Here is a 22,535-nt window from a genome sequence, read left to right on the forward strand (position 1 = left end):
TGAACATTCATGTTGACAATAGCACGGAAACAAATTCCAAAGAAGTTTCTGCTATGCTCGACACATTTGACCTCTCTCAACATGTAAAAAGTCCAACTCCCACTCAAGGTCACGTAAGACCTGGTAATCTTGAAGGATGTTGGGATTTTAACATTGGACATTAAGGACTTGTCTATTTCCAATCATTTGTATGTGTTCTTTGAATTACAGATTCTCTGTGCATTGACAAAAATAAAAAGGTACATAAATGAGAGTACCAGCGCTAAGTTTATGGAGACCATAGCTGTGTCAAAAGTGAATGCAGAGACAGTTGATGAACCTTTGGATAAGTTCACCTGGAAAATGTCAAATGTCATGGATGCCGTTGCTCCTATTAAAACTAAGACAACCTTAAACAGACCTAAAACACCATCGAGGAGCACTATGATGGTAAAGACCTCCGAAATAAAAATGTAGGAAAGCAGAATGTAAATGGAGAAAAAACTCCAAATTTACTATGTCCTCAACAGAAAAAGTCTGTTATTTTAACCTAGAGTTAGTCAGACGACAACATTTCTAAGAAATCATTCACAAGAACCAGAATGATACGCCCACTCTGTTTGCTGTGGTTGACAGTGTTTTTTAGTCAACTCAGCAATTACTTGAACTCAAATGGACTTTTTAATAAATTTCAATCCAGTTTCCGACCTCATCACAGTACAGAATTAGCTCTTATCAAAGTGTAAAATGATATAAGCGTGAGAAAAGCGAGAGAAAGGTGTCAGTTCTTTTCTTGTTGGATCTCAGTGTGGCGTTTGATACAGTAGATCACATTATATTGCTGAACAGGTTGGAAACATAGGTAGGACGTAATGGAACAGTTCTTAAATGGTTCAGATCCTTACCTGGAGGCAGTGATGCTGGTAACGCCTTACTCCCCAAAACTGCCATTTTGAGTAACAAGCAAAGTAACGCGTCACTTTCCTCAGGAAAGTAATTGGACCACAGTTACGACTTCTCACAGACAATAGTTACTTTTGCATCATCATTGTCTCTCACAAAGTACTACTTTGGAGCTGGTGATTCGAAGAAACAGCAGTCCAGCTGTGAGACCGCGATCTTTTTCAACAAATAGAGGAAAGCGATTGAGAAGTGATTACACAATGCACAGTGACGGTGCAGTACCATAAAAGTGCAAAGAAATGCACAATTTCACTGTTGCCACAGTATTTTTATTTTCCTGAGTAGAAAGTGTATTTGATTGCAGTTAATCTTTTATTTACACACATAGAATACAATTTAACTGGTGTGTTAAATGCGCAATGCATTGTGGGTTAATTATTCATGTCAGAGTGCGTGGTCATAAGTCGGTCTTGGAGGGTTAGGATTGATTCATTGAAGGACTAACAATACTTAGCTTAATTAATGTTTACAATGAAAAGTGAGAACTTTAAACTTCGTCTGGAGTCCGGACTATGAGCTGGTTTAACGCGCTGCACCGCTGATGTCACATAGTAATTGCCCACAGCTTTGCTAGTTAAACACCTGGTTAAACTTGTCACTGGGAGCGAAAATGTTTTCTCGGTCTACGCATAAAAATTACTGTGGTGGGAGCAATGGGGGGTGTGTGTGTGTGTGTGTGTGTGTGTGTGTGTGTGTGTGTGTGTGTGTGTGTGTGTGTCACTCACTTTCACGTTTACGCGCACACACACAGTTGCCTTCATGGACCACAATCAGTGTGTGTGTGTGTGTGTGTGTGTGTGTATGTCTCGCTGCCTGCCTGTCTGTCTGTCTGTCTGTCTGTCTGTCTGTATCAGTTAAGAGTCTTTAGAGAAAGTGTGCTGAGAATGGTGTGGTTGTTTGTTTAGTTACTTACTGTACTATGTTTTCATGTCAAGTCTGCAGTAAGTTGCTGCAGACTTAGTAAGTAAGTTGCTGATTTAATGTGGCTTCAACTTCACCAATATTTAAGTTCTTGGTTCATGTTGATGACATCATTATGTAACATTAAACATTTAATACTTTCCGTACCCACTGTATATTCACATGTAGCTATTCACAATTTGTACTGTACTGTGGCGGTGGTGGACGACTGGTTAGAGCGTCTGCCTCACAGTTCTGGGGAGCGGGGTTCAATCCCCGGCCCTGCCTGAGCGGAGTTTGCATGTTCTCCCCGTGCCTGTGTGGGTTTTCTCCGGGCACTCCGGTTTCCACCCGCATCCCAAAAACATGCATGGTAGGTTAATTGACAACTCTAAATTGCCCGTAGGTGTGAATGTGAGTGCGAATGGTTGTTTGTTTCTATGTGCCTTGGGATTGGCTGGCAACCAGTTCAGGGTGTACCCCGACTCCTGCCCGATGACAGCTGGGATAGGCTCCAGCACGCCCGCGACCCTAATGAGGAGAAGCGGCTCAGAAAATGGATGGATGGACTTACTAATGCTGGAACACACTTTTGTCAACGACTTTATCGGCGTGATCGTAATGCAAAGTGATCCATACAGCAGACCTGTAACACACCTGGCATCTTCTAGCGAAGACTCTTTCATCATGCCTGCAAACATTTCCACAGTAAAAAAAAATTTTTCTTTCAATCTCCACATCTGACTTTGTCATAACGGGAGAGTTGAACATTCATTTTGACAATACTTTGTGACTTTGTGTGACCCACTGCATTTGAGTGAAACCTATGCAAGAGGTGGACCTGGTAGAGTAATGTGACGGCGAGTCTGCATGTGAGTGTCTGGGGTGAGCTGTGGCCTACAGCAGCTCCTGCGTGAGTGTGCTCAAAAGTGTTTTTGTGTTGTACCGTTCTCCCAGCTTTCAATAAATGACTGAAAAGTGTATTTTGGACTGTGGCTTTCCTTTCTCACGTGCGTGAATTACATGTAGTAAGAATACTGTAAAAACCCTAAAAATATCTGCCAAATAGAGGGGTTGCGTACAATGAATCGCAATATATCGTGGGAAGACTGTAAAATATTTTCAGCAGCCACATATGGCCTTCGCTTATTTTATGGTTTTGTTTTTCGTCTTACACTATACTCCCATTTCTGTCAACAGTTCACACTGCATTCTCTGTGGGAAAGATCCAAGTGACCATCCACAAGCAGGCAGAAGGAAACTGGTCGAGCTTCGGTCAGCCTTTGGAATTCCACCATACATTTTTAAGCAAAAAAGACAGAGGTGAGCCAGACGTTTGTTTTATCCATTTTCTATACCACTTGTCCTCAGTTGGGTGACGAGGGAGCTGGAGCCTATCCCATCTGAATTTAGGTCAGAAGCGAGTTACACCCTGGACTGGTCATCATTCAATCGCATGGCACAGTAGATATAACAAATCTACCCACCCCTTCTTCAAATGCCCAGGTTTTGTGATATTTAAAAAAAAAAAAAAAAAAAAAACGAGACCAAGTTGAATAATTTCAAATGAATTTCCTCCAATAATGTGATAAAATAAAAAAAAAGTTTAGATAAGAGAAGTAAAAATAAACAACCTAGCTTGAATGATGTAGTTGGACAAGTGTCCACAACCTCTGATATGGTTGATATAAAGTCAATACACCCATGTTCAAATGACAGTTTTTTTTTTTTATTTAAAAAATGAGACAAACTAATTTCAAAACTTTTTCAGCCATGAGTGGGACCTATAAACGGTAAAACTATCCATTCATTTTGTGTACCGCTTATCCTCACTCGGTCGCGGGCGTGCCAGCGCCTATCCCAGTTATCTTTGGGCGAGAGGCGGGGGACACCCTGAACTGGTCGTCAGCCAATCTCAGGGCACATCAGCCAATCTCAGGCACACATACTGGGTCTTCAGAACTGTGAGGCAGATGTGCTAGGCAGTCGTCCACCCTGCCGCCCCTGTCCAACTAAATTGGGGGGAAAAAAATTAAAAATCTGGCACACATCTGTCACCATTTAAAGTGCCTCCAAATGTAGTTCAGCTGTTCTTGTAGGCGTTTCCTGACATTTCTGTAGTCACATCGTACAGCACAATTGTTGGTACCCCTCTGTTAATGAAAGAAAAACCCACATTGGTCACAGAAATAACAAGTAAAGTAACACAAATTTAATGAAAATCTATGAAAATCAGACATTGCTTTTTTAATTATGGTTCAACAGAATAATAAAAAAAAAACAAAGTCATGAAACAGGCCTTGGACAAAAATGATGGTAGCCCTAGAAAAGGTATAATTTGACCATAGGGACACGTTCAAACAAGGTGTGTCCTCAAGCTAGCATCGCATGCGTCTTCAAACTACAGTCAGTCAGTTGGCCTATTTAAAGGGTGACAAGTAATCACTCTGCTGTTTGGTGACATGCAGTGTACCACAGTGAACATGGACAAGAAGATGCAAACGAGGGACTTGTCTCAGAAGATTAGAAAGAAAATTATAGACAAGCACGTTTAAGGTATAGGCTATAAGTCCATCTCCAAGCAGCTTGATGTTCCTGTGACTACAGTTGCACATATTCAGAAATCTAAGATCCACGGGATTGTAGCCAACTTCCCAGCACATGGCGGCAGGACGAAAATTGATGACATTGAAGTGACGGATAATACGAATGGTAACGAGCCCAGAACAACCTCCAAAGAAATTTAAAGTGAGGTCATGGTACATCCGTGTCAGATCGCACCATCCGTCGTCGTTTGAGCCAAAGTGGACTTTATGGAAGACGACCAAGGAGGGCAACGCTGTTGAAAACGAGTCATAATAAAGCGAGACAAGAATTTGCCAAACTGCATGTTGACAAGCCATAAAGCTTCTGGGAGACCGTCTTATGGAAAATTTGCTGGTCACTGTCATAAATCCTGGTCTCAGTCACAGGTCATGGCCCAAAGCAGACAGCTAAAAACTTCGCTGGGAGCTTCCTCAGCATTGGAGGGATCTCATTGTTCAAAGGTATCAGTCAGGAAAAGGGTACAAAAGAACTTCCAAGGCATTAAATGAGAGGTTGGAGCAAGTCACATGCTGTATGTGCAAGTGACAAGCAAGTCTCAAGTTGTAACCTTCAAGTCTCAAGCAAGTCCCAAGTCACTGTGAGGAAAAATCAAGCAAGTCAAGTCGAGTCGCCACTGAACTTCAAGCAAGTTGAGTCACGGTATTACTTGGTTTAAGCAAGTCGCAAGTCAAGTCATACAATCTTGCTCTCGTCACAACATACAGTGGGTACGGACAGCTGCTGTCGGCCACAGCTGTCGGCCACAGCAACACGGTCTAATGAGACCAAGATAGAACGTTTGGCCTTAATTCTAAGCGGTATGTGTGGAGAAAACCAGGCACTGCTCATCACCTGTCCAACACAGTCCCAACTGTGAATCATGGGGGTGTTTTTCAGCTGCAGGGGCAGGACGACTGGTTGGAATCAAAGGAAAGCTGAATGCAGCAAAGTCCAGGGAAATCCTGGACGAAAGCCTTCTCTGGAATGCTCAGGACCTCAGACTGGGCCGAAGGTTCACCTTTCAACAAGACAATGACCCTAAGCACATAGCTAAAATAAGTGGCTTCAGAACAACTTTGTGACTGTTCTTGAATGGCCCAGCCAGAGCCCTGACTTAAACCCAATTGAGCATCTCTGGAGAGACCTTAAAATGGCTGTCCACCAACATTCACCATGCAACCTGACAGAACTGGAGAGGATCAGCAAAGAGGAATGGCAGCGCCTCATTCTCAAAAAGACTCATGGCTGTATTAGCTCAAAAGGGTGCTTTAACTAAATACTGAGCAAAGGGTCTGAATACTTATGGCTGTGTGATATTTCAGCTTTTCTTTTTTAATAAATCTCAAAGAATTTCAACAATTCCGTTTTTTTTCTCTCAGTATGAGGTTGCTGTGTGTACATCAATGAGGAAAAAAATAACCTAAATGATTTTAGCAAATGGCTGCAATGTAAAGAGTGAAATATTTAAGGGGGTCTGAATACTTTCCGTACCCTCTGTATATTGGAGTGGTAATAAAATGTTTTTTCAAATTTTTTCCCCTTCATAAATCACAACACTAAAAAGGTATTTACACCTTTTAAAGGTTCAATGAACAACTGAGATTGATTTAATTTATTGCACTGAATTATTTTAAAGTTGTGTTTCAAACTCAATTGAATTCAACTTTATTCCTGAACAAACGATGTGTACTTTGTGGTGACAGCCTTGTAACTCCCACGGTTCTTATGAGAACTGTAACTCCTACAGTTCTTATGAGAAGACCATTAAACAAAAGCCAAGATTGTTTTCTGCTGGTCAAATACAGTGCCACCAGAAAGTATTCACACACTTTTTCCACATTTTGCTATGTTAGACTTCTTCTAAAACTGATTTGAGTGTAGTTTTCGTTGAAGAAAATCTGCATAAAATATCCCGTAATGACAATCTAAAACACATTTTCGCATTACACGTTTGTGTAAATTTATTGAAAATGTAAACATAATAGGGAAGTATTCACACCCTTGGCTTAATATTTTGTTGAAGCACCTTTGGCAGCTATCACAGCCTCAAATCTTCTTCAGTATGTCTCTACGAGCTTGGCACACCTGTTTTGGGGCAATTTCTCCCATTCTTCTCAGTAGATCTTCTCAGGGTCCGTCAGGTTGGATGGGTAGTAATGTGGGCAACCATTTTTCGTTTTTTCCAGGGATGTTCGATTGGATTCAAATCCGGGCTCTGGCTGGGCCACTCAAGGACATTTACAGGCTCCTCCCGATGCGACTCCTTTATCATCTAGTCTGTGTGCTGGGTCATTGTCATGGAAGTTGAATCGACACCCTAGTCGGAGTTCCAGAACACTCTGGAGCAAGTTCTCTTGAATAATTTCTTTATATTTGGCAGCTGTCATCTTACCCTCTATGCTGACTAGTCACCCAGTTCCTGCAGCAGAAAAACAGCCCCACAGCATGATGCTGCCCCCACCATGCTTCACAGTAGGGATGGTGTTGGCCAGATGATGAGCAGTGCCTGTTCTCCAGATATGCCTCTTGCAGTTCAGGCCAAAAAGTTATATTTTGGTTCAGAGAATCAGATAATTTTGAATTTTGATTCTGCAGGTCTGAGAATCCTTGAGGTGCCTTTTGGCAAACTTTAATAAGACGTGGCTTCGGTCTAACCACTCTACCATAAAGGGCTGATTGGTGGAGTGGGTTAGCAATGGTTGATCTTCTGGATGGTTCTCCTTTCTCCGCGAGGAAACACAGGAGCTCTGCTTTAGTGACCATAGGCTTCTTGTTCACCTCTCTGACGCAAGGCCCTTCTTCCCCGCTTACTCAGCTCGGTTGGACGGCCAGGTCTAGGAAGGGTCTTGGTGGGTTCCACACTTCTTCAATTTCCGAATAATCAAGACCACAGTGCTTTTCGGGACCTTCAATGCTGCTGAAATTCTTTTGTACCCTTCCCCAGATTTGTGCCTTGGCACAATCCGGTCTCGGAGTTCTGCAGACAATTCCTTAGACTTCATTGCTTGGTTTCTGCTCTGACATGCACTGCCAACTATGAGACCATGTATAGACAGGTGTGTGGCATTCTAAATGATGTTCAGTCAACTGAATTTACCACAGGTGGAAAAGTTGTAGAAGCATCTCAAGGATGACCAGTGGAAATCAGATGCACCTGAGCTTACGTTTGTATCATAGCAAAGGGTGTGAATACTTATGTACCTATTATGTTTGAATGTTAATTTTTTTTATAAATGTACCCAAATGTCTGAAAATATGTTTTTACTTTATTATGGGATATTTTATGGACATTAAAAAAAAAGTAAACAATACTCAAATCAGCTGTAGAATAAGTCGAACAGCAAAATGTGAATACTTTCTGATGACACTGTATAATTAGATGTGTACCTAATCAACTAATGGAGAATGAAAGAGATTCATAATTAAGGGAATAACCGTTTTTGGGTGGGTCCTGCGTTGGGCCCTGTTGGTGGCTGGGACCCCCATGCTCTCCGGGGGTAGTGGGGGCGGTGGCGGCGGTGGGGGTTACTGGGTGGGTTGGGGGGGGTGTGGTGGTCCAGTGACCATGCCCCTCCCTTTTGGACGAGTCCGGACCTCCCTGGGTCCCGGGGGGCTGGTGGCGTCCCCCTGGATGGGGTCCCCTGCTGGACGGGTTCACTGGCTCACCACCCCCCCTGTGGACGGGGGGGCCGGGCTCACCCTCCCTGTATGTGCCGGCTCAGCAACTCCATACACCAGTAGACTAACATGCAGGTGATATGGTGTTCATTCACTAATGAGTTTGATAGACACACGATAGGCTTTAATTACTTGTGCTGGGATCACTAACAACAACACAGGTTATAATAACATATCAACTCACAGGTTCTTACAGATGTATAAACACTAAAAAAAAGAATCCTACCACACCACTCGTCAGTAGCACGTTCATTAATAAGGAAAATTACAGTGGGTACGGAAAGTATTCAAACCCCCTCAAATTTTTCACTCTGTTATATTGCAGCCATTTGCTAAAATCATTGAAGTTCGTTTTATTCCTCATTAATGGACACACAGCACCCCATAGTGACAGAAATAAACGGAATGGTGAGAAATACGATTCTCTGGTCTGATGAGACCAAGATAGAACTTTTTGGCCTTAATTCTAAGCGGTATGTGTGGAGAAAAACAGGCACTGCTCATCACCTGTCCAACACAGTCCCAACAGTAAAGCATGGTGGTGGCATCAACATGCTGTGGGGGTGGTTTTCAACTGCAGGGACAGGACGACTGGTTGCAATTGAAGGAAAGAATAATGCGGCCAAGTATGGGGATATTCTGGACGAAAACCTTCTCCAGAGTGCTCAGGACCTCAGACTGGGTCAAAGGTTCACCTTCCAACACGACAATTGACCCTAAGCACACAGCTAAAATGACGGCGTGGCTTCAGAACAACTCCGTGACTGTTCTTGAATGACCCAGCCAGAGCCCTGACTTAAAGCCAATTGAGCATCTCTGGAGAGACCTGAAAATGGCTGTCACCCAACATTCACCATCCAACCTGACAGAACTGGAGAGGATCTGCAAGGAGAAATCCCCAAATCCAGGTGTGAAAAACACACCTGTGCATCGTTCCCAAAATGACTCATGGTTTTATTAATTAGCTCAAAAGGGTGCTTCTACTAAATAGAAGCACCTCTGAATATGGAATACGGAAAAAAAAAAACTGAATTGTTTGGAATTTTTCTGTCAATATGGGGTGCTGAGACGACGTCCTTCGGCTGGCCTGGGAACGCCTCGGGATCCCCCCCGGAAGAGCTGGATGAAGTGGGTGGGGAGAGGGAAGTCTGGACGTCCCTGCTAAAGCTACTGCCCCCGCGACCTGACCCGGATAAGCGGTAGAAAATGGATGGATGGAATATGGGGTGCTGTGTGTAAATTAATGAGGACAAAAAATAACTTACTGGGTAAATGATTTTAACAAATGGCTGCAATATAACAAAATGAAAAATTTAAGGGGGTCTGAGCCGTCACCTTGTCGTGGTGGAGGGGTTTGTGTGTCCCAGTGATCCTAGGAGCAAAGTTGTCTGGGGCTTTATGCCCCTGGCAGGGTCACCCATGACAAACAGGTCCTAGGTGAGGGACCAGACAAAGCACGGCTCAAAGACCCCTAATGATGACGACAAACAATGGACTTCGTTTTCCCTTGCTCGGACGCGGGTCACCGGGGCCCCCTACTGGAGCCAGGCCTGGTGGTGGGGCTCGAAGACGAGCGCCTGTTGGCCGATCCTGCACCCATGGGGCCCGGCTGGGCACAACCCGAAAGGGTAACGTGGGTCCCCCTTCCCATGGGCTCACCACCTGTGGGAGGGGCTATCGGGGTCGGGTGCAGTGTGAGCTGGGCGGTGGCCGAAGGCGGGGACCTTGGCGATCCGATCCCCGGCTACAGAAGCTGACTCTAGGGACGTGGAATGTCACCTCTCTTGCAGGGAAGGAGCCCGAGCTGGTGTGTGAGGTCGAGAAGTTCCGACTAGATATAGTCGGTCTCGCCTCCACACACAGCTTGGGCTCTGGTACCAGTCCTCTCGAGAGGGGTTGGACTCTCTTCCACTCTGGAGTTGCCCACGGTGAGAGGCGCCGAGCAGGTGTGGGTGCCTGTATGTTGGGGTTCACCCCGGTGGACGAGAGGGTAGCCTCCCTCCGCCTTCGAGTGGGGGGACGGGTCCTGACTGTTGTTTGTGCCTATGCACCAAACAGCAGTTCAGAGTACCCACCCTTTTTGGAGTCCTTGGAGGGGGTGCTGGAGAGCGCTCCTGCTGGGGACTCCATTCTTCTGTTGGGGGACTTCAATGCTCAGGTGGGCAATGACAATGAGACCTGGAAGGGCGTGATTGGGAGGAACGGACCCCCGATCACAACCCGAGTGGTGTTCTGTTATTGGACTTCTGTGCTCGTCACGGATTGTCCATAACTAACACCATGTTCAAGCATAAGGGTGTCCACACATGCACTTGACAGCCTCGGTCACAGTTCGATGATCGACTTTGTGGTCGTGTCATCGGACTTGCGGCCGCATGTGGCTGGGCAGAGGGAAGTCTGGGCGTCCCTGCTAAAGCTACCCGACCTGGATAAGCGGTAGAAAATGGATGGATGGAGGGTCTGAATACTTTACGTTCCCACTGCATATTTACACGTAGCTACTCACAATTTGTACTGTACTTACTAATGTTGGAATACACTTTTGTCAATGACTTTATTGGCGTGATCGTAATGCAAAGTGATCCCACACAGCAGACCTGTAACACACCTGGCATCTTCTCGCGGCAACTCTTTCGCCATGCCTGCAAACATTTCCAGTTTTTTTTTTTTTTTTTTTTTTTTCCCCCCTCAATCTCCACAACTGACTTTGTTTCTTTTTTTAATAAATCTGCAAAAATTGCATTTTTGTTCTGCTTCACTTCTTCTCCATTAGGCAGTTGGCATTATATTTTAGGTGCTACTTTCTGCTCTAGAGTGCACACCGCTTCACCTCTTTAGTAAGTGAGAGAGACAAAAAAGAGAATTGCATGCCTATAAACCGAAATGAAATGTTCGGACAGATATCATAAACCGTCCCACCCCTTATTACGTTACTCAGCTATACTTAAACGTTCCCAATCAGATCATTTTTATTTTTAATCGTCCCGGACCAGTCTCTGACATTTAATGTTTGGCCAGGTAAACTGTTAAATTAGGTTACCTGCCTTTGTGAGTTTTGTAGTGACGGATGAAGTTCGACATCGTTGTTCTTGAGTCTTTATTGGGCAAGTTGCAAACCATGCAGCTTGCCATCCTCTTTTTAAAGACTTCAGCAACAACACAGTCCTTGAATTCAAATGTTGAATTTGGAGCTCTTTCCATTGTTGTTCCTGCAGGTGGCTACTTCACACTGGCAAGTGCGCAGCCTAGCAGACTGTGTTGCCAGGTTGGCGCAAAAGACACCAATCCCCCCCCCATCCCCACTCCCCAAATCGTTGATTTAAAAAAAAAAAAGCCTAACTGTCTTAATTAAAATGGAAATTTCCAACTCTAAACGAGATGACTTGTCAAGTCATGTAGTTCAAGTCAAAGTTAAGTCTCTTGGTTACCAAGTCTAAAGTCAAGCAAGTCGCAAGTCATAAAACTGGCAACTTGAGTCATTTGAATTGAATCCCCCCACCTCTGCATTAAATATACCATAGAACACAGTGAAGACAGTCATCATCAAGTTGAGAAAATATGGCACAACACCGACATTACCAAGAATTGGCTTTCCAGTTACCAAGAATTGGATCCAACATTGGTGAAGAGATGAGGAGAAAACTGGTCAGGGAGGCTGCCAAGAGGCCAACAAGCAACATTGACAAAAACCTGTCAGTTGAACATGGGTGTCAGGGCTCGAAGTTTACCGATTCCCGATTGCACGTGGGAAGTAAAAAATAGTTATGAGCAAGCTAGCAAAACATACAACATTCCCGATTGGGCAAGCGTATGACTTTTTTTGTTTTTTTTGTTTTCGTATGTAGGGATGTTACAATATTAATGTTATTGCGGAGTTAAAAGTGCCTCAATATCTTGATGGCCTTGTATCGGCATAAAATGAGCCGTTTTGCTTAAAATGTAGTTTTGTGTCGTCTATTCAAAGCCAAGACGCTTAGCCAGGCTGTAGAGCGCTTCACTTCCTCATTTGAGTGTAAACGCACCCAATTGGATGCGTAACCGATGTGACCATGTGTGTAAGTCTAAAGGAATACACTTGATTGGCTGACTGGCCCGTATGACCCCGCAGTGTTGAAAGGCGTGCATTAGAGTTGCAACTTCTAGGGCATACTATGCCTGTCAGAGCGTCGCTTCACAATCGACTGGCCTCTCTCCCAGCAAATGGAAACCCACGTGTCAATATCGGTTATTGTGGACCTCTGCTTCGCGAAGCCAGCGTCCTGGCTTGCATTAATAAAAACACACCAGAGAGGCTGCTCAGATCCATTGAGATGCAACGTAGGGCAAAGGTATAGGTGGCAAAGGCCAAACAAGAGGCATATGAAGACATGTATGCCAGGTTGGACACTAAAGAAAAAGAAAATGATCTATACAGGTTGGCCAGACAGAGGGATAGAGATGGGAAGGATGTGAAGCAGGTTAGGGTGATTAAGGACAGAGATGAGAATATGTTGACTGGTGCCAGTAGTATGCTGGATAGATGGAAAGAATACTTTGAGGAGTTGATGAATGAGGAAAATGAGAGAGAAGGGAGAGTATAAGACAAGTGTGGTAGACCAGGAAGTGGCAATGATTAGTAAGGGGGAAGTTAGAAAGGCATTAAAAGAGGATGAAAAATGGAAAGGCAGTTGGTCGTGATGACATGCCTGTGGAGGTATGGAAGCATCTCGGAGAGGTGACTGTGGAGTTTTTGACCAGCTTGTTTAACAGAATTCTAGCGGGTGAGAAGATGCCTGAGGAATGGAGGAAAAGTGTGCTGGTGCCCATATTTAAGAACAAGGGTGATGTGCAGAGCTGTGGGAACTATGGAGGAATAAAGTTGATGAGCCACACAATGAAGTTATGGGGAAGAGTAGTGGAGACCAGACTCAGGACAGAAGTGAGTATTTGCGAACAACAGTATGGTTTCATGCCTAGAAAGAGTATCACACATGCATTATTTGCCTTGAGGATGTTGATGGAAAAGTACAGAGCAGGTCAGAAGGAGCTACATTGTGTCTTTGTAGATCTAGAGAAAGTCTATAACAGAGTACCCAGAGAGGAACTGTGGTACTGCATGAGAGTGGCAGAGAAGCATTTTTAACTCATTTCGTACCACTGATGTATTAATATGTTTTCATGAAGCCATCCGTTTAGTGCCATTGACGTATTAATACGTTTTTAGAGGGTTTTTTTTTTCATAATATTGTAATATGAGGGTTTGGGGCAGCTCCACAATAAGTATCTAAGGGTTGGGAAGGATTTTAGTATGTTGAATCGACACCAGAGTGCAGCAGTAGCTTTGATCAGAATTTTGTCAGTACGTCAGAGGAAGACAATATCCCTCTGACTATATCCGGTGAGGACCCATGTGACATGGTGGACCGTTTCAGGGGCGTGGTTGAGAGAGAGAGAGAGACACGATGATCCACAGTTAGAGCGAAAAACAATGGATAAATACAGACGGTTTACTATAAAACAGAGTTTTGCTAACGTCAAAAAGGATTATGTACCATCATCTTTTTCCCAAAAAAGGAAGAGATGACGCTATGACAACGAACGCCGTGTAACGCTGGGCGCGTCCAGCATTCGAAGGCCCGCGGTGAGATTGCGACCATATCCCAATCTGCTTCCCCCGAAACGTGGACTGCCATCGGACGTCCGGACTCGGATTACAATGAGCCTGATCTGGGTTATCATCTGGGAGTAGCAGGTCGCCCTCCATAAATCCGCAGAAAGTCACCGACGAGGTGAGAACCTGCTAACTTCAAGGCTAACGTCCATTGACTTGAGTAATTACTACGTTTTACCATTTTAATCATGCAACGTGCACTAAAAAGCACGACAGTTTGTCCTATGTTACTACACGTTTACAAATCATGCATCCTGTAGACATAAACCTGGAACATCGATAGTTAGATTAATTTGATAGGTGGTTTTTTCTATTGTCGTCCTTTTATATATGGACAGTAGTGTACCAAATTCTAATTTTCTGATAATGTGATGTATGTAATTTAGAAACTATTTTACCTTTCCTCGTCACACTGCAGCAACAACAACAAATATTTTGTGGTAAATGTACATATTTCTAGATGCACTCCCACTGTTGGCAAGAAAGGTGAAAAAAGTATTTTTGTCCACTTCATACTGCAGCAATAATATGTTTAATTTTTATGCTAATTGTTTATTTTTTATCATTTACAGGAGGTGCATCAAGCAGTGGTGTCGCTGTTTATGGCTGGTGGTCTGCTGACTGGGAACCCCCAAAAGTCCCACGCACGCATCCAAACATGCATATACACATGCGCACGGACACACACACGCGCACACAGCTGTACATACTTGAAAGTTCATGTATCATCAATTTGAAAATGCATGTGTTAGACTTGTAAATAAACTGTTACTTTACAATCAAAATACGGTTTTTTTGTTTTTTTTATGTTATATAGGAGGAAAACATTTTTTAGATATTTGCGCTATCATAAAAGCAAAAAAATAGCATCAAAGGGAAAGTTCTGCTTGAAAAGCATTCTTTCAAAAAAAGCTATTTTTCTCTGTTTTTTTTACTTGGAAACAGGTATTTTCAAGAAACTTACCTATGTTCAACGGCTGCTTACAAAAGTGGTTGAAGGTAGAAATTGACTTTTTTTCCTGATGTAAGATGAGGGTTAAATCATTTGGTGGGTTCCAAGTTTGTATAGCTATAGAACACAATGTTCTGTAGTCCTTAAAAAAATCTGTCAAAATTGTCAAAAATGGCTGGCACTCGACTCTCACAATTTCTGAAAAACGGCTGGCATTAAATGAGTAAAGAACAAAGGTGATGTGCAGAGCTTTGGGAACTATAGAGGAATGAAGTTGATTAGCCACACGATGAAGTTATGGGAAAGAGTAGTGGAGGCTAGACCCAGGACAGAAGTGAGTATTTGCGAGCAACAGTATGGTTTCGTGCCTAGAAAGAGTACTGTTGGATTTATCTCACCAAACATTATTATGAATAAACACAAAAGGAATGAAGACGTTGGTCATTTTACTCATGAGGAGGGCGCATGGGAGATTGTTCAGGTTACAGCCTCTCAACACGCTCTAAACAATCTCCCCCGTCGCTCCTACATTTATTTGAAAATAGGAGAGTTCTACAAGACATAATATTCTAAGCATTAAGACACAACACAAAACATAGGACCAGACGACACCTGTCCCGTCCCCGACCACATCCGATCACGTCCTTGGTCAAGGCGCCCTTCCATCAAATGTTGCTGAGTCATCTTCTTGAAGGCGAGACATCTTTCTATCTAAATATTGTCCATAATACTAATGCAGGCTACTAATGCAAAATACTAATGCAAGCTAAGCAAATAAATGATAACTACTAAGATATATCTAACAAGTACCACAGATGCATTATTTGCCTTGAGGATGTTGATGGAACAGTACGGAGAAGGTCAGAAGGAGCTACATTGTGTTTTTGTGGATCTAGAGAAAGCATATGACAGAGTACCCAGACAGGAACTGTGGTACTTCATGCGGAAGTCTGGAGTGACGGAGATGCTAGAATATGACAGGACATGTATGAGGGCAGCAGAACAGCGGTGAGGTGTGCTGTTGGTGTGACAGAGGAGTTTAAGGTGGAGGTGGGACTGTATCAGGGATCAGCCCTAAGCCCCTTCCTGTTTGCAGAGGTGATGGATAGGCTGACAGATGAGGCTAGACTGGAATCCCCGTGGACCATGATGTTTGCAGATGACATTGTGATCTGCAGTGAAAGCAGGGAGCAGGTGGAGGAACAATGAGAAAGATGGAGGCATGCACTGGAAAGAAGAGGAATGAAGATTAGCCGAAGTAAGACAGAATATATGTGCATGAAGGAGAGGGCTGGTGGGGGAAGAATGAGGCTTCAGGGAGAAGAGATAGCAAGGGTGGAGGACTTGAAATACTTGGGGTCAACCGTCCAGAGCAATCTTGAGTGTGGTCAGGGAGTGAAGAAAAGGGTCCAAGCAAGTTGGAACGGGTGACGGAAGGTGTCAGGTGTGTTATGTGACAGAAGAGTCTCTGCTAGGATGAAGGGCAGTTTATAAAACAGTGGTGAGGCCAGCCATGATGGACGGATGAGAGACAGTGGCACTGAAGAGACAACAGGAAGCAGAGCTGGAGGTGGCGGAAATGAAGATGTTGAGGTTTGCTCTCGGAGTGACCAGGTTGGTTAACATTAGAAATGAGCTCATCAGAGGGACAGCCAAGGTTCGATGTTTTGGGCACACTTCGATGGTCTGGACACGTCCAAAGGAGAGAGAGTCAGTATATTGGTAGAAGGATGATGAGGATGGAGCTGCCAGGCAAGAGAGCTAGAGGAAGACCAAAGAGAAGGTTGATGGATGTTGTCAGGGAAGACATGAGGGCAGTTGGCGTGAGAGATGAGGATGCAGAAGATAGGCTTTCATGGAAAAGGATGACGCGCTGTGGCGACCCGTAACGGGACAAGCCGAAAGGAAAATAAGAAGAAGAAAAAGAGAGGCTGGTCAGAAGAATAAATCATTTTACAATATCACTAAGCGGAGGAAAATCAACTATGCTGGAGTCCCAAAATTTCTTTTTTTATTGTTACTTGGCTGTTTCTAAACCTGTGTTTCCTTTCAGACTTTCTGACTTGAATTTTTGGAATCAAACAAACAAATCACTGTTCGTAGCCAATCATTTTTCATGTTAGCTAGAATAACAGCAATTTCTAATGTTATACATTTCACAAAATATGACAAATTCTGTTAAAATAGAGAACAGGCAATTTCTCAATGGACAGTTTTATAATTGTGAGCAGAGCATGATTATTACTCTAGCAACAAAAGCGTTTTGTAGGTACTGTATACGAATGTAAATATTGGATGGACGGGGATAGACGCGTACAGTAATATATAATGTGATGATGTCTTTTTCACAAAAACCTGTGGGGAAACACAAAAAGTATTAAAGCCTATTGAGAAGGACTTAACGAGCTCGAAAAAGGGAGTTTTTTCCCCTATATTCATGTCTTTTCCCCACATGGACCGTGAACCTTCCCGTGAGCTTTTCCAGAAACGTTCAAATCTAGTCATTTCAACTTGAAAGCCTGTATAATATATAATGTTTGCGATTTGTAACATAAAAAGCATCACAAGAAAAGTAAAGAAGAAAGGAAAAACAAATATTACAAACAATTAGAAATGAACACTGGTAGTTATCTTCTCGCAGGGCGCACCCGTCAGCTGAACTTTAAAAATTGCAGCGCAGTTTATTTTGCGCGTTGGGAGACATTTATGCAAACAGATGAATTTGACTTGGAGCCAGTACCTTAGTTTAGCTCGATGCTGAGGGGAAATGTTTAAATATCGATTTGATTAAAAATAAAATAAAATGTAACCGCATCATGGTTTCACTGCCATCCATTCCAAGTGACTTTGTTTTCTTAGTTCCCACTGCCGATGTTCTTCACGCCCACTCTTGCCCAATCCCGTGATTGATGGTGAAATTCACTCCCATCAGGCGGGACCCACGGAACCCATTGGGAATTTTGAAAAATGTTAGCCTCTACTTTTTAGCGCCAACTCTCATCCCTCTCCACATCTGCGCTGACTTTCTCCGCTCAACAAAAACGGAGCCGTTGCAAACATGCTGCCCGTGAAGGCACAGCACTACAGACGCCCCGTGCCCCATACCCAGAGATGCCAAGTTTTCTGGTCTGGGCATATTTTGTTATGGGCATTTGCAATGTGTTCCGCTATTATGGGGACGTCCAAAATGCTACAGGGAGGACGACATTCGCAATAATATAATTTTGAGTTTGTCAGTTTGTAGGAAAAGGGGCTGTTATACGCTTGGCCTCTAGGTACCGAGGCAAGTGATTGGGTGACATAAGATTTAGACTCTACCAACCAATTGCGGTAACATTTTGTTATTGTTGTCATCGCGTTTTCCTCCTCGTTTAAAAAAACAAAACAAAAAAAACAGCTAACAGCCCGTATGACTACGATGTGGTGCCAGGCAGCTCTGCGGCTGCCTGGTTGGTTTGGCTCATACTCTGCACCTCTAAAAGTCACCAATCCCTGGAATCTCGTTCGCTACAGCGGCACGTAACCAATTATTAACAGCTAATTAATCAGTGTGTATGTCTAGAGAGAAAATACACTGCCACACACAGGACACAGCAATGACTCGGCTACAGTATATTTTTTATGGATGATGGACAAGATTTGTGAAAAATCACATGATGAGCAGTGCTTGGGAGGCCTGTTAATACATAACATAAGGGGCATTGCTATAAATAATAGCGATGTTGAAAAGTTGGGAAGACATCCGTGATTTCTCTAGAATTATTTGATGACTATAGCTGATACACCACCCTTCGTTCTTGTCCTGTTTGAAAGAGAAATGTTGGAGCTTGGAGGAAATGCTTCTAAGACACAATTGTCAGGCCCCAGATCAGGCCCGCAACATTTTATGTGGCCAGCGAAAGCAAATCATGTGTGTCAACGTCCATGATTCTTGCTAAAATCTGCACCAATTTTTTCATTTTCATATTTAATAAATAATACCATTGAGATACTGCAAGCATTTGTTACCAACCCCCTTTTTACTATAACTTGAACAATAATTGAACAAACAATTATCCTTAATAATTGACTTCTGATTTCAACACTAGTTATCCATCAATTTGTTGCATTTACCTGTATGTAATAATATGATGAGGCGATTAAGCATTTACTGTACATGGTTTCACAGTCACTACGGACCTCTGAGGGAAACTAACTACAATGTGGCCCCCCCGGTCAGAACCCGAGTGGTGTTCTGTTATTGGACTTCTGTGCTCACCACGGATTGTCCATAACGAACACCATGATCAAGCATAAGGGTGTCCACACATGCACTTTGGCACAAGGGTCGCAGTTTGATGATCGACTTTGTGGTCGTGTCATCAGACTTGCGACCGCATGTCTTGGCCACTCGGGTGAAGAGAGGGGCGGAGCTGTCAACCGATCACCATCCCGTGGTGAGTTGTCTCCGATGGTGGGGGAAGATGCCGGTTCAACCTGGTAGGCCCCAACGTATTGTGAGGGCCTGCTGGGAACGTCTGTCAGAATCTCCTGTCAAAAGGAGTTTCAACTCCCACCTCCAGCAGAACTACACCCACGTCCCAGGGGAGGTGGGGGACATTGAGTCCGAATGGATCATGTTCCGCGCCTCCATTGCCGAGGCGGCCGACCATAGCTGTGGCCATAAGGTAGTCTCTTCCTGTTGTGGTGGCAATCCCCGAACCCGTTGGTGGACACCAGCGGTGAGGGATGCCGTCATGCTGAAGTCCTGTCGGGCCTTTTTGGGCTGTGGGACTCCTGAGGCAGCTGATGGGTACCGGCTGGCTAAGCGGAATGCAGCTTTGGTGGTCGCTGAAGCAAAAACCTGGGCATGGGAGGAGTTCAGTGAGGCCATGGAGAAAGACTTCCGGACAGCTTCGAGGAAATTCTGGTCCACCATCCGGCGTCTCACGAGGAGGAAGCAGTGCACCATCAACACTGTGTATAGAGAGGATGGGGGACTGCTGACCTCGACTCGGGATGTTGTGAGCCGGTGGGGAAAATACCTCCTCAATTCCACCGGCATGCCTTCCCGTGAGGAAGCAGAGTCTGGGGTCTCTGAGGCAGGCTCTCCTATCTCTGGGGTTGCGGTCACCGAGGTGGTTAAAAAGCTCCTCGGTGGAAAGGCCCCGGGGGTGGATGAGATTCGCCCGATGATGTTGTGGGGCTGCCCTGGTTGACACACCTCTGCAACATCACTTGTGCATCGGGGACAGTGCCTCTGGATTGGCAGATTGGGGTGGTGGTCCCCCTTTTTAAGAAGGGGGGCCGGAGGAGGGTGTGTTCCAACTACAGGGGGATCACACTCCTCAGCCTCCCTGGTAAGGTCTATTCAGGGGTGCTGGAGAAGAGGGTCCATCGGGAAGTTGAATCTCAGATTCAGGAGGAGCAGTGTGGTTTTTGTCCTGGCCATGAAGCAGTGGACCAAGCTCTACACCCTCGACAGGGTCCTCGAGGGTGCATGGGAGTTCGCCCAACCATTCTACATGTGTTTTGTGGACTTGGAGAAGGTATTCAACCGTGTACCTCGGGGAGTCCTGTGGGGGGTGCTTCAGGAGTATGGGGTACCGAACCCCCTGATATAGGCTGTTTGGTCCCTGTACGACCAGTGTCAGAGTTTGGTCTGCATTGCTTTTATGGACAGAATTTCTAGACACAACTGAGGCGTAGAGGGGGCTGGTTTGGTGGCCTCAGGATTGCATCTCTGCTTTTTGCAGACGATGTGGTTAGGTTGGCTTCATCAAGCCGTGATCGCCAACTCTCACTGGAGCGGTTAACAGCAGAGTGTGAAGGGGCTGGAATGAGAATCAGCATCTCCAAATCTGAGACCATGGTACTCGGAAAAGGGTAGGGTAAAGGGGGGGGGGGAATTCTCGGTTATTCACTGAAAACTCACCTAATCACTGTTCTTGTGCTTAGGCCAAAGCAATAAAAGTATGGCTTTGCCGTCATCTTCTGGTGTCTTGGTACCAAGGTGCTATGCTAGGGATGGGCAGCCTAAAAAATAGTGGGGGCAACCATTTTTTTGTTAGCGCTACCATCGGGCCACTTGAGACCGCAATTTTCCTGCCTGAGTTTTCTCTTACCGTAGCTTTTCGACATTGCATCATTATTCTCACTTCCTGCTGATTTCATCATGGCGTCATCGCTGTTGTTCTCTGAGGAAGAAGATTTAGTGATAAATGGTGTTATTACAACTTAAAACTGCTCTGTTATGTTAGAGGAAACTTATTTATATTTTTAAAAATATTAATCTAAGGGGCACTCAAAGTGTGGGCGCGGCCACGTTTCCTCTATCACATTTAAAATATTCAAGAATTTTTTTTCCCCCTAAAATGAATCGAGGGGCCACTCCGAGTATGCAGTTGCCCATCCCTTTACTATGTTGAAGTGAGTTGAGGAGCTTCAGTTAGACAAACGTAGATGTTTCCTTGCATCTTGTGGCATTTTGGTGCCAATGAACTATGTTGAAGTGAGTCAGAAGGCTTCATTTAGATAAATGTAGTGGTTTGCCACCATCTTGTGTCATCCATAGTCAATTATCAACCTTTTTAGGTAGGGCGTCGCTATTTGCGGCAATGCTTGGTCCGTGTCACCCCCGAATAGCAGAGATTCACTGTTCATAGTTGAACTTGAATAGCATGTTGTAAAATGCACATCTGCAATATCATGACAAATTGAATGTGTGTTCTTATTTTTCAAATCACATCAGCTAAAGTTGGACACGAAACACCTTTTTTTTGCAGCTCTTTTCTTTCGGGATTGTGTGTTGGTGTCGAAGACTGAGGTGAACCATAACACATGCGTCTTTCAATTACAACTTCCACGTGGGACCATCATGCATGTGCCTGTTGGGAGACACATCTACCTCAAATCCCTCGTTCAAGGTACCCAAAAAAAATGTCTTTTAAAATGGCAAACATAGAAAAAAAACAATGAATACTGTATCTCATCCTTCTATGTGTACAGCTTTACTGTTGTTTACATCTCAACATATATTTTTTTATGTGATGCCACGACAAAAGAAAAAATGTAATCAAGGCCTTAGAACCAGAAATTGAACTTTATTATTCTCTGTCATAGATACTCAGTACTTGGTATAGTAGAATGAAAAAGTGACTTTTAGCTTTTCCCTGTCAGTAATACTAAGAAAATAATAATACAACATCAGTCACCCGTATTTACTCTTACTATGAAGCGTCTCACATCCAAAGCACAATCAGTACTCTGCTTCTGCACATTTATCACTCCATCCACATCGTCAAGGGTTACAATCTGTGTATCATTTATTCTTTCCATTTTAATTGGCAATCAAAAAATAAAGAGAGGGGGGAAAAAAAAGTTTTTTCACGTATGAATATTGGGCTCAGAAATAGAACTGAACTGAATTTGACCTGGAAGTTTGGTAATGGGCATCAGTAAAGCTCCGTTGCTTGTCAGCCACCACGATCAGTCAGGACCACCACCGGACATATAATATAATACATATAATACGGACATTTATGTGTTGCTTCTCAAACGTTTGACAAAAGTTACCTCTTCAAAAAATACTTTGCTTTCCATGTACCACTATAATGACCAACATTTAATATACAGTAATGTAGAGGGCCCAAGTGTTCATCAAATAAAGGAGGCAGAGGTTTAATTCCTAAACCATACACCTGTTTTAATTGATTGTTTTAAGCCACTGTATTATTATGCAAAGTTTGAACATTAACGCTACACTTGACTATATAAAAATAAAGTACTGAATGATTGTTAAAATGTAATGAACATAAAAGTTAGTTTTAATTCAATTAATGGTAAAAA

General features: G+C 43.8%; 1 protein-coding gene across 6 annotated transcripts in view; it reads left to right on the forward strand.

Annotated features, from left to right (window-relative positions):
* The window catches only part of LOC133401091 (cytochrome b5 reductase 4), a 103,736-nt gene that overhangs the window by 26,024 nt on the left and 55,177 nt on the right, over positions 1 to 22,535 (forward strand). For 4 of the 6 annotated variants that reach the window (XM_061673595.1, XM_061673591.1, XM_061673593.1 and 1 more), the window contains 2 exons: positions 3,043 to 3,165; positions 21,473 to 21,613. In XM_061673595.1, coding sequence (XP_061529579.1) covers positions 3,043 to 3,165; positions 21,473 to 21,613 — 264 coding nt within the window. The remainder of the gene's footprint in view (positions 1 to 3,042; positions 3,166 to 21,472; positions 21,614 to 22,535) is intronic. The other 2 variants (XM_061673594.1, XM_061673597.1) reach the window with 2 other exon arrangements.

Source organism: Phycodurus eques, chromosome 4 (assembly GCF_024500275.1).
Source record: "Phycodurus eques isolate BA_2022a chromosome 4, UOR_Pequ_1.1, whole genome shotgun sequence".
Lineage (NCBI taxonomy): Eukaryota > Metazoa > Chordata > Actinopteri > Syngnathiformes > Syngnathidae > Phycodurus > Phycodurus eques.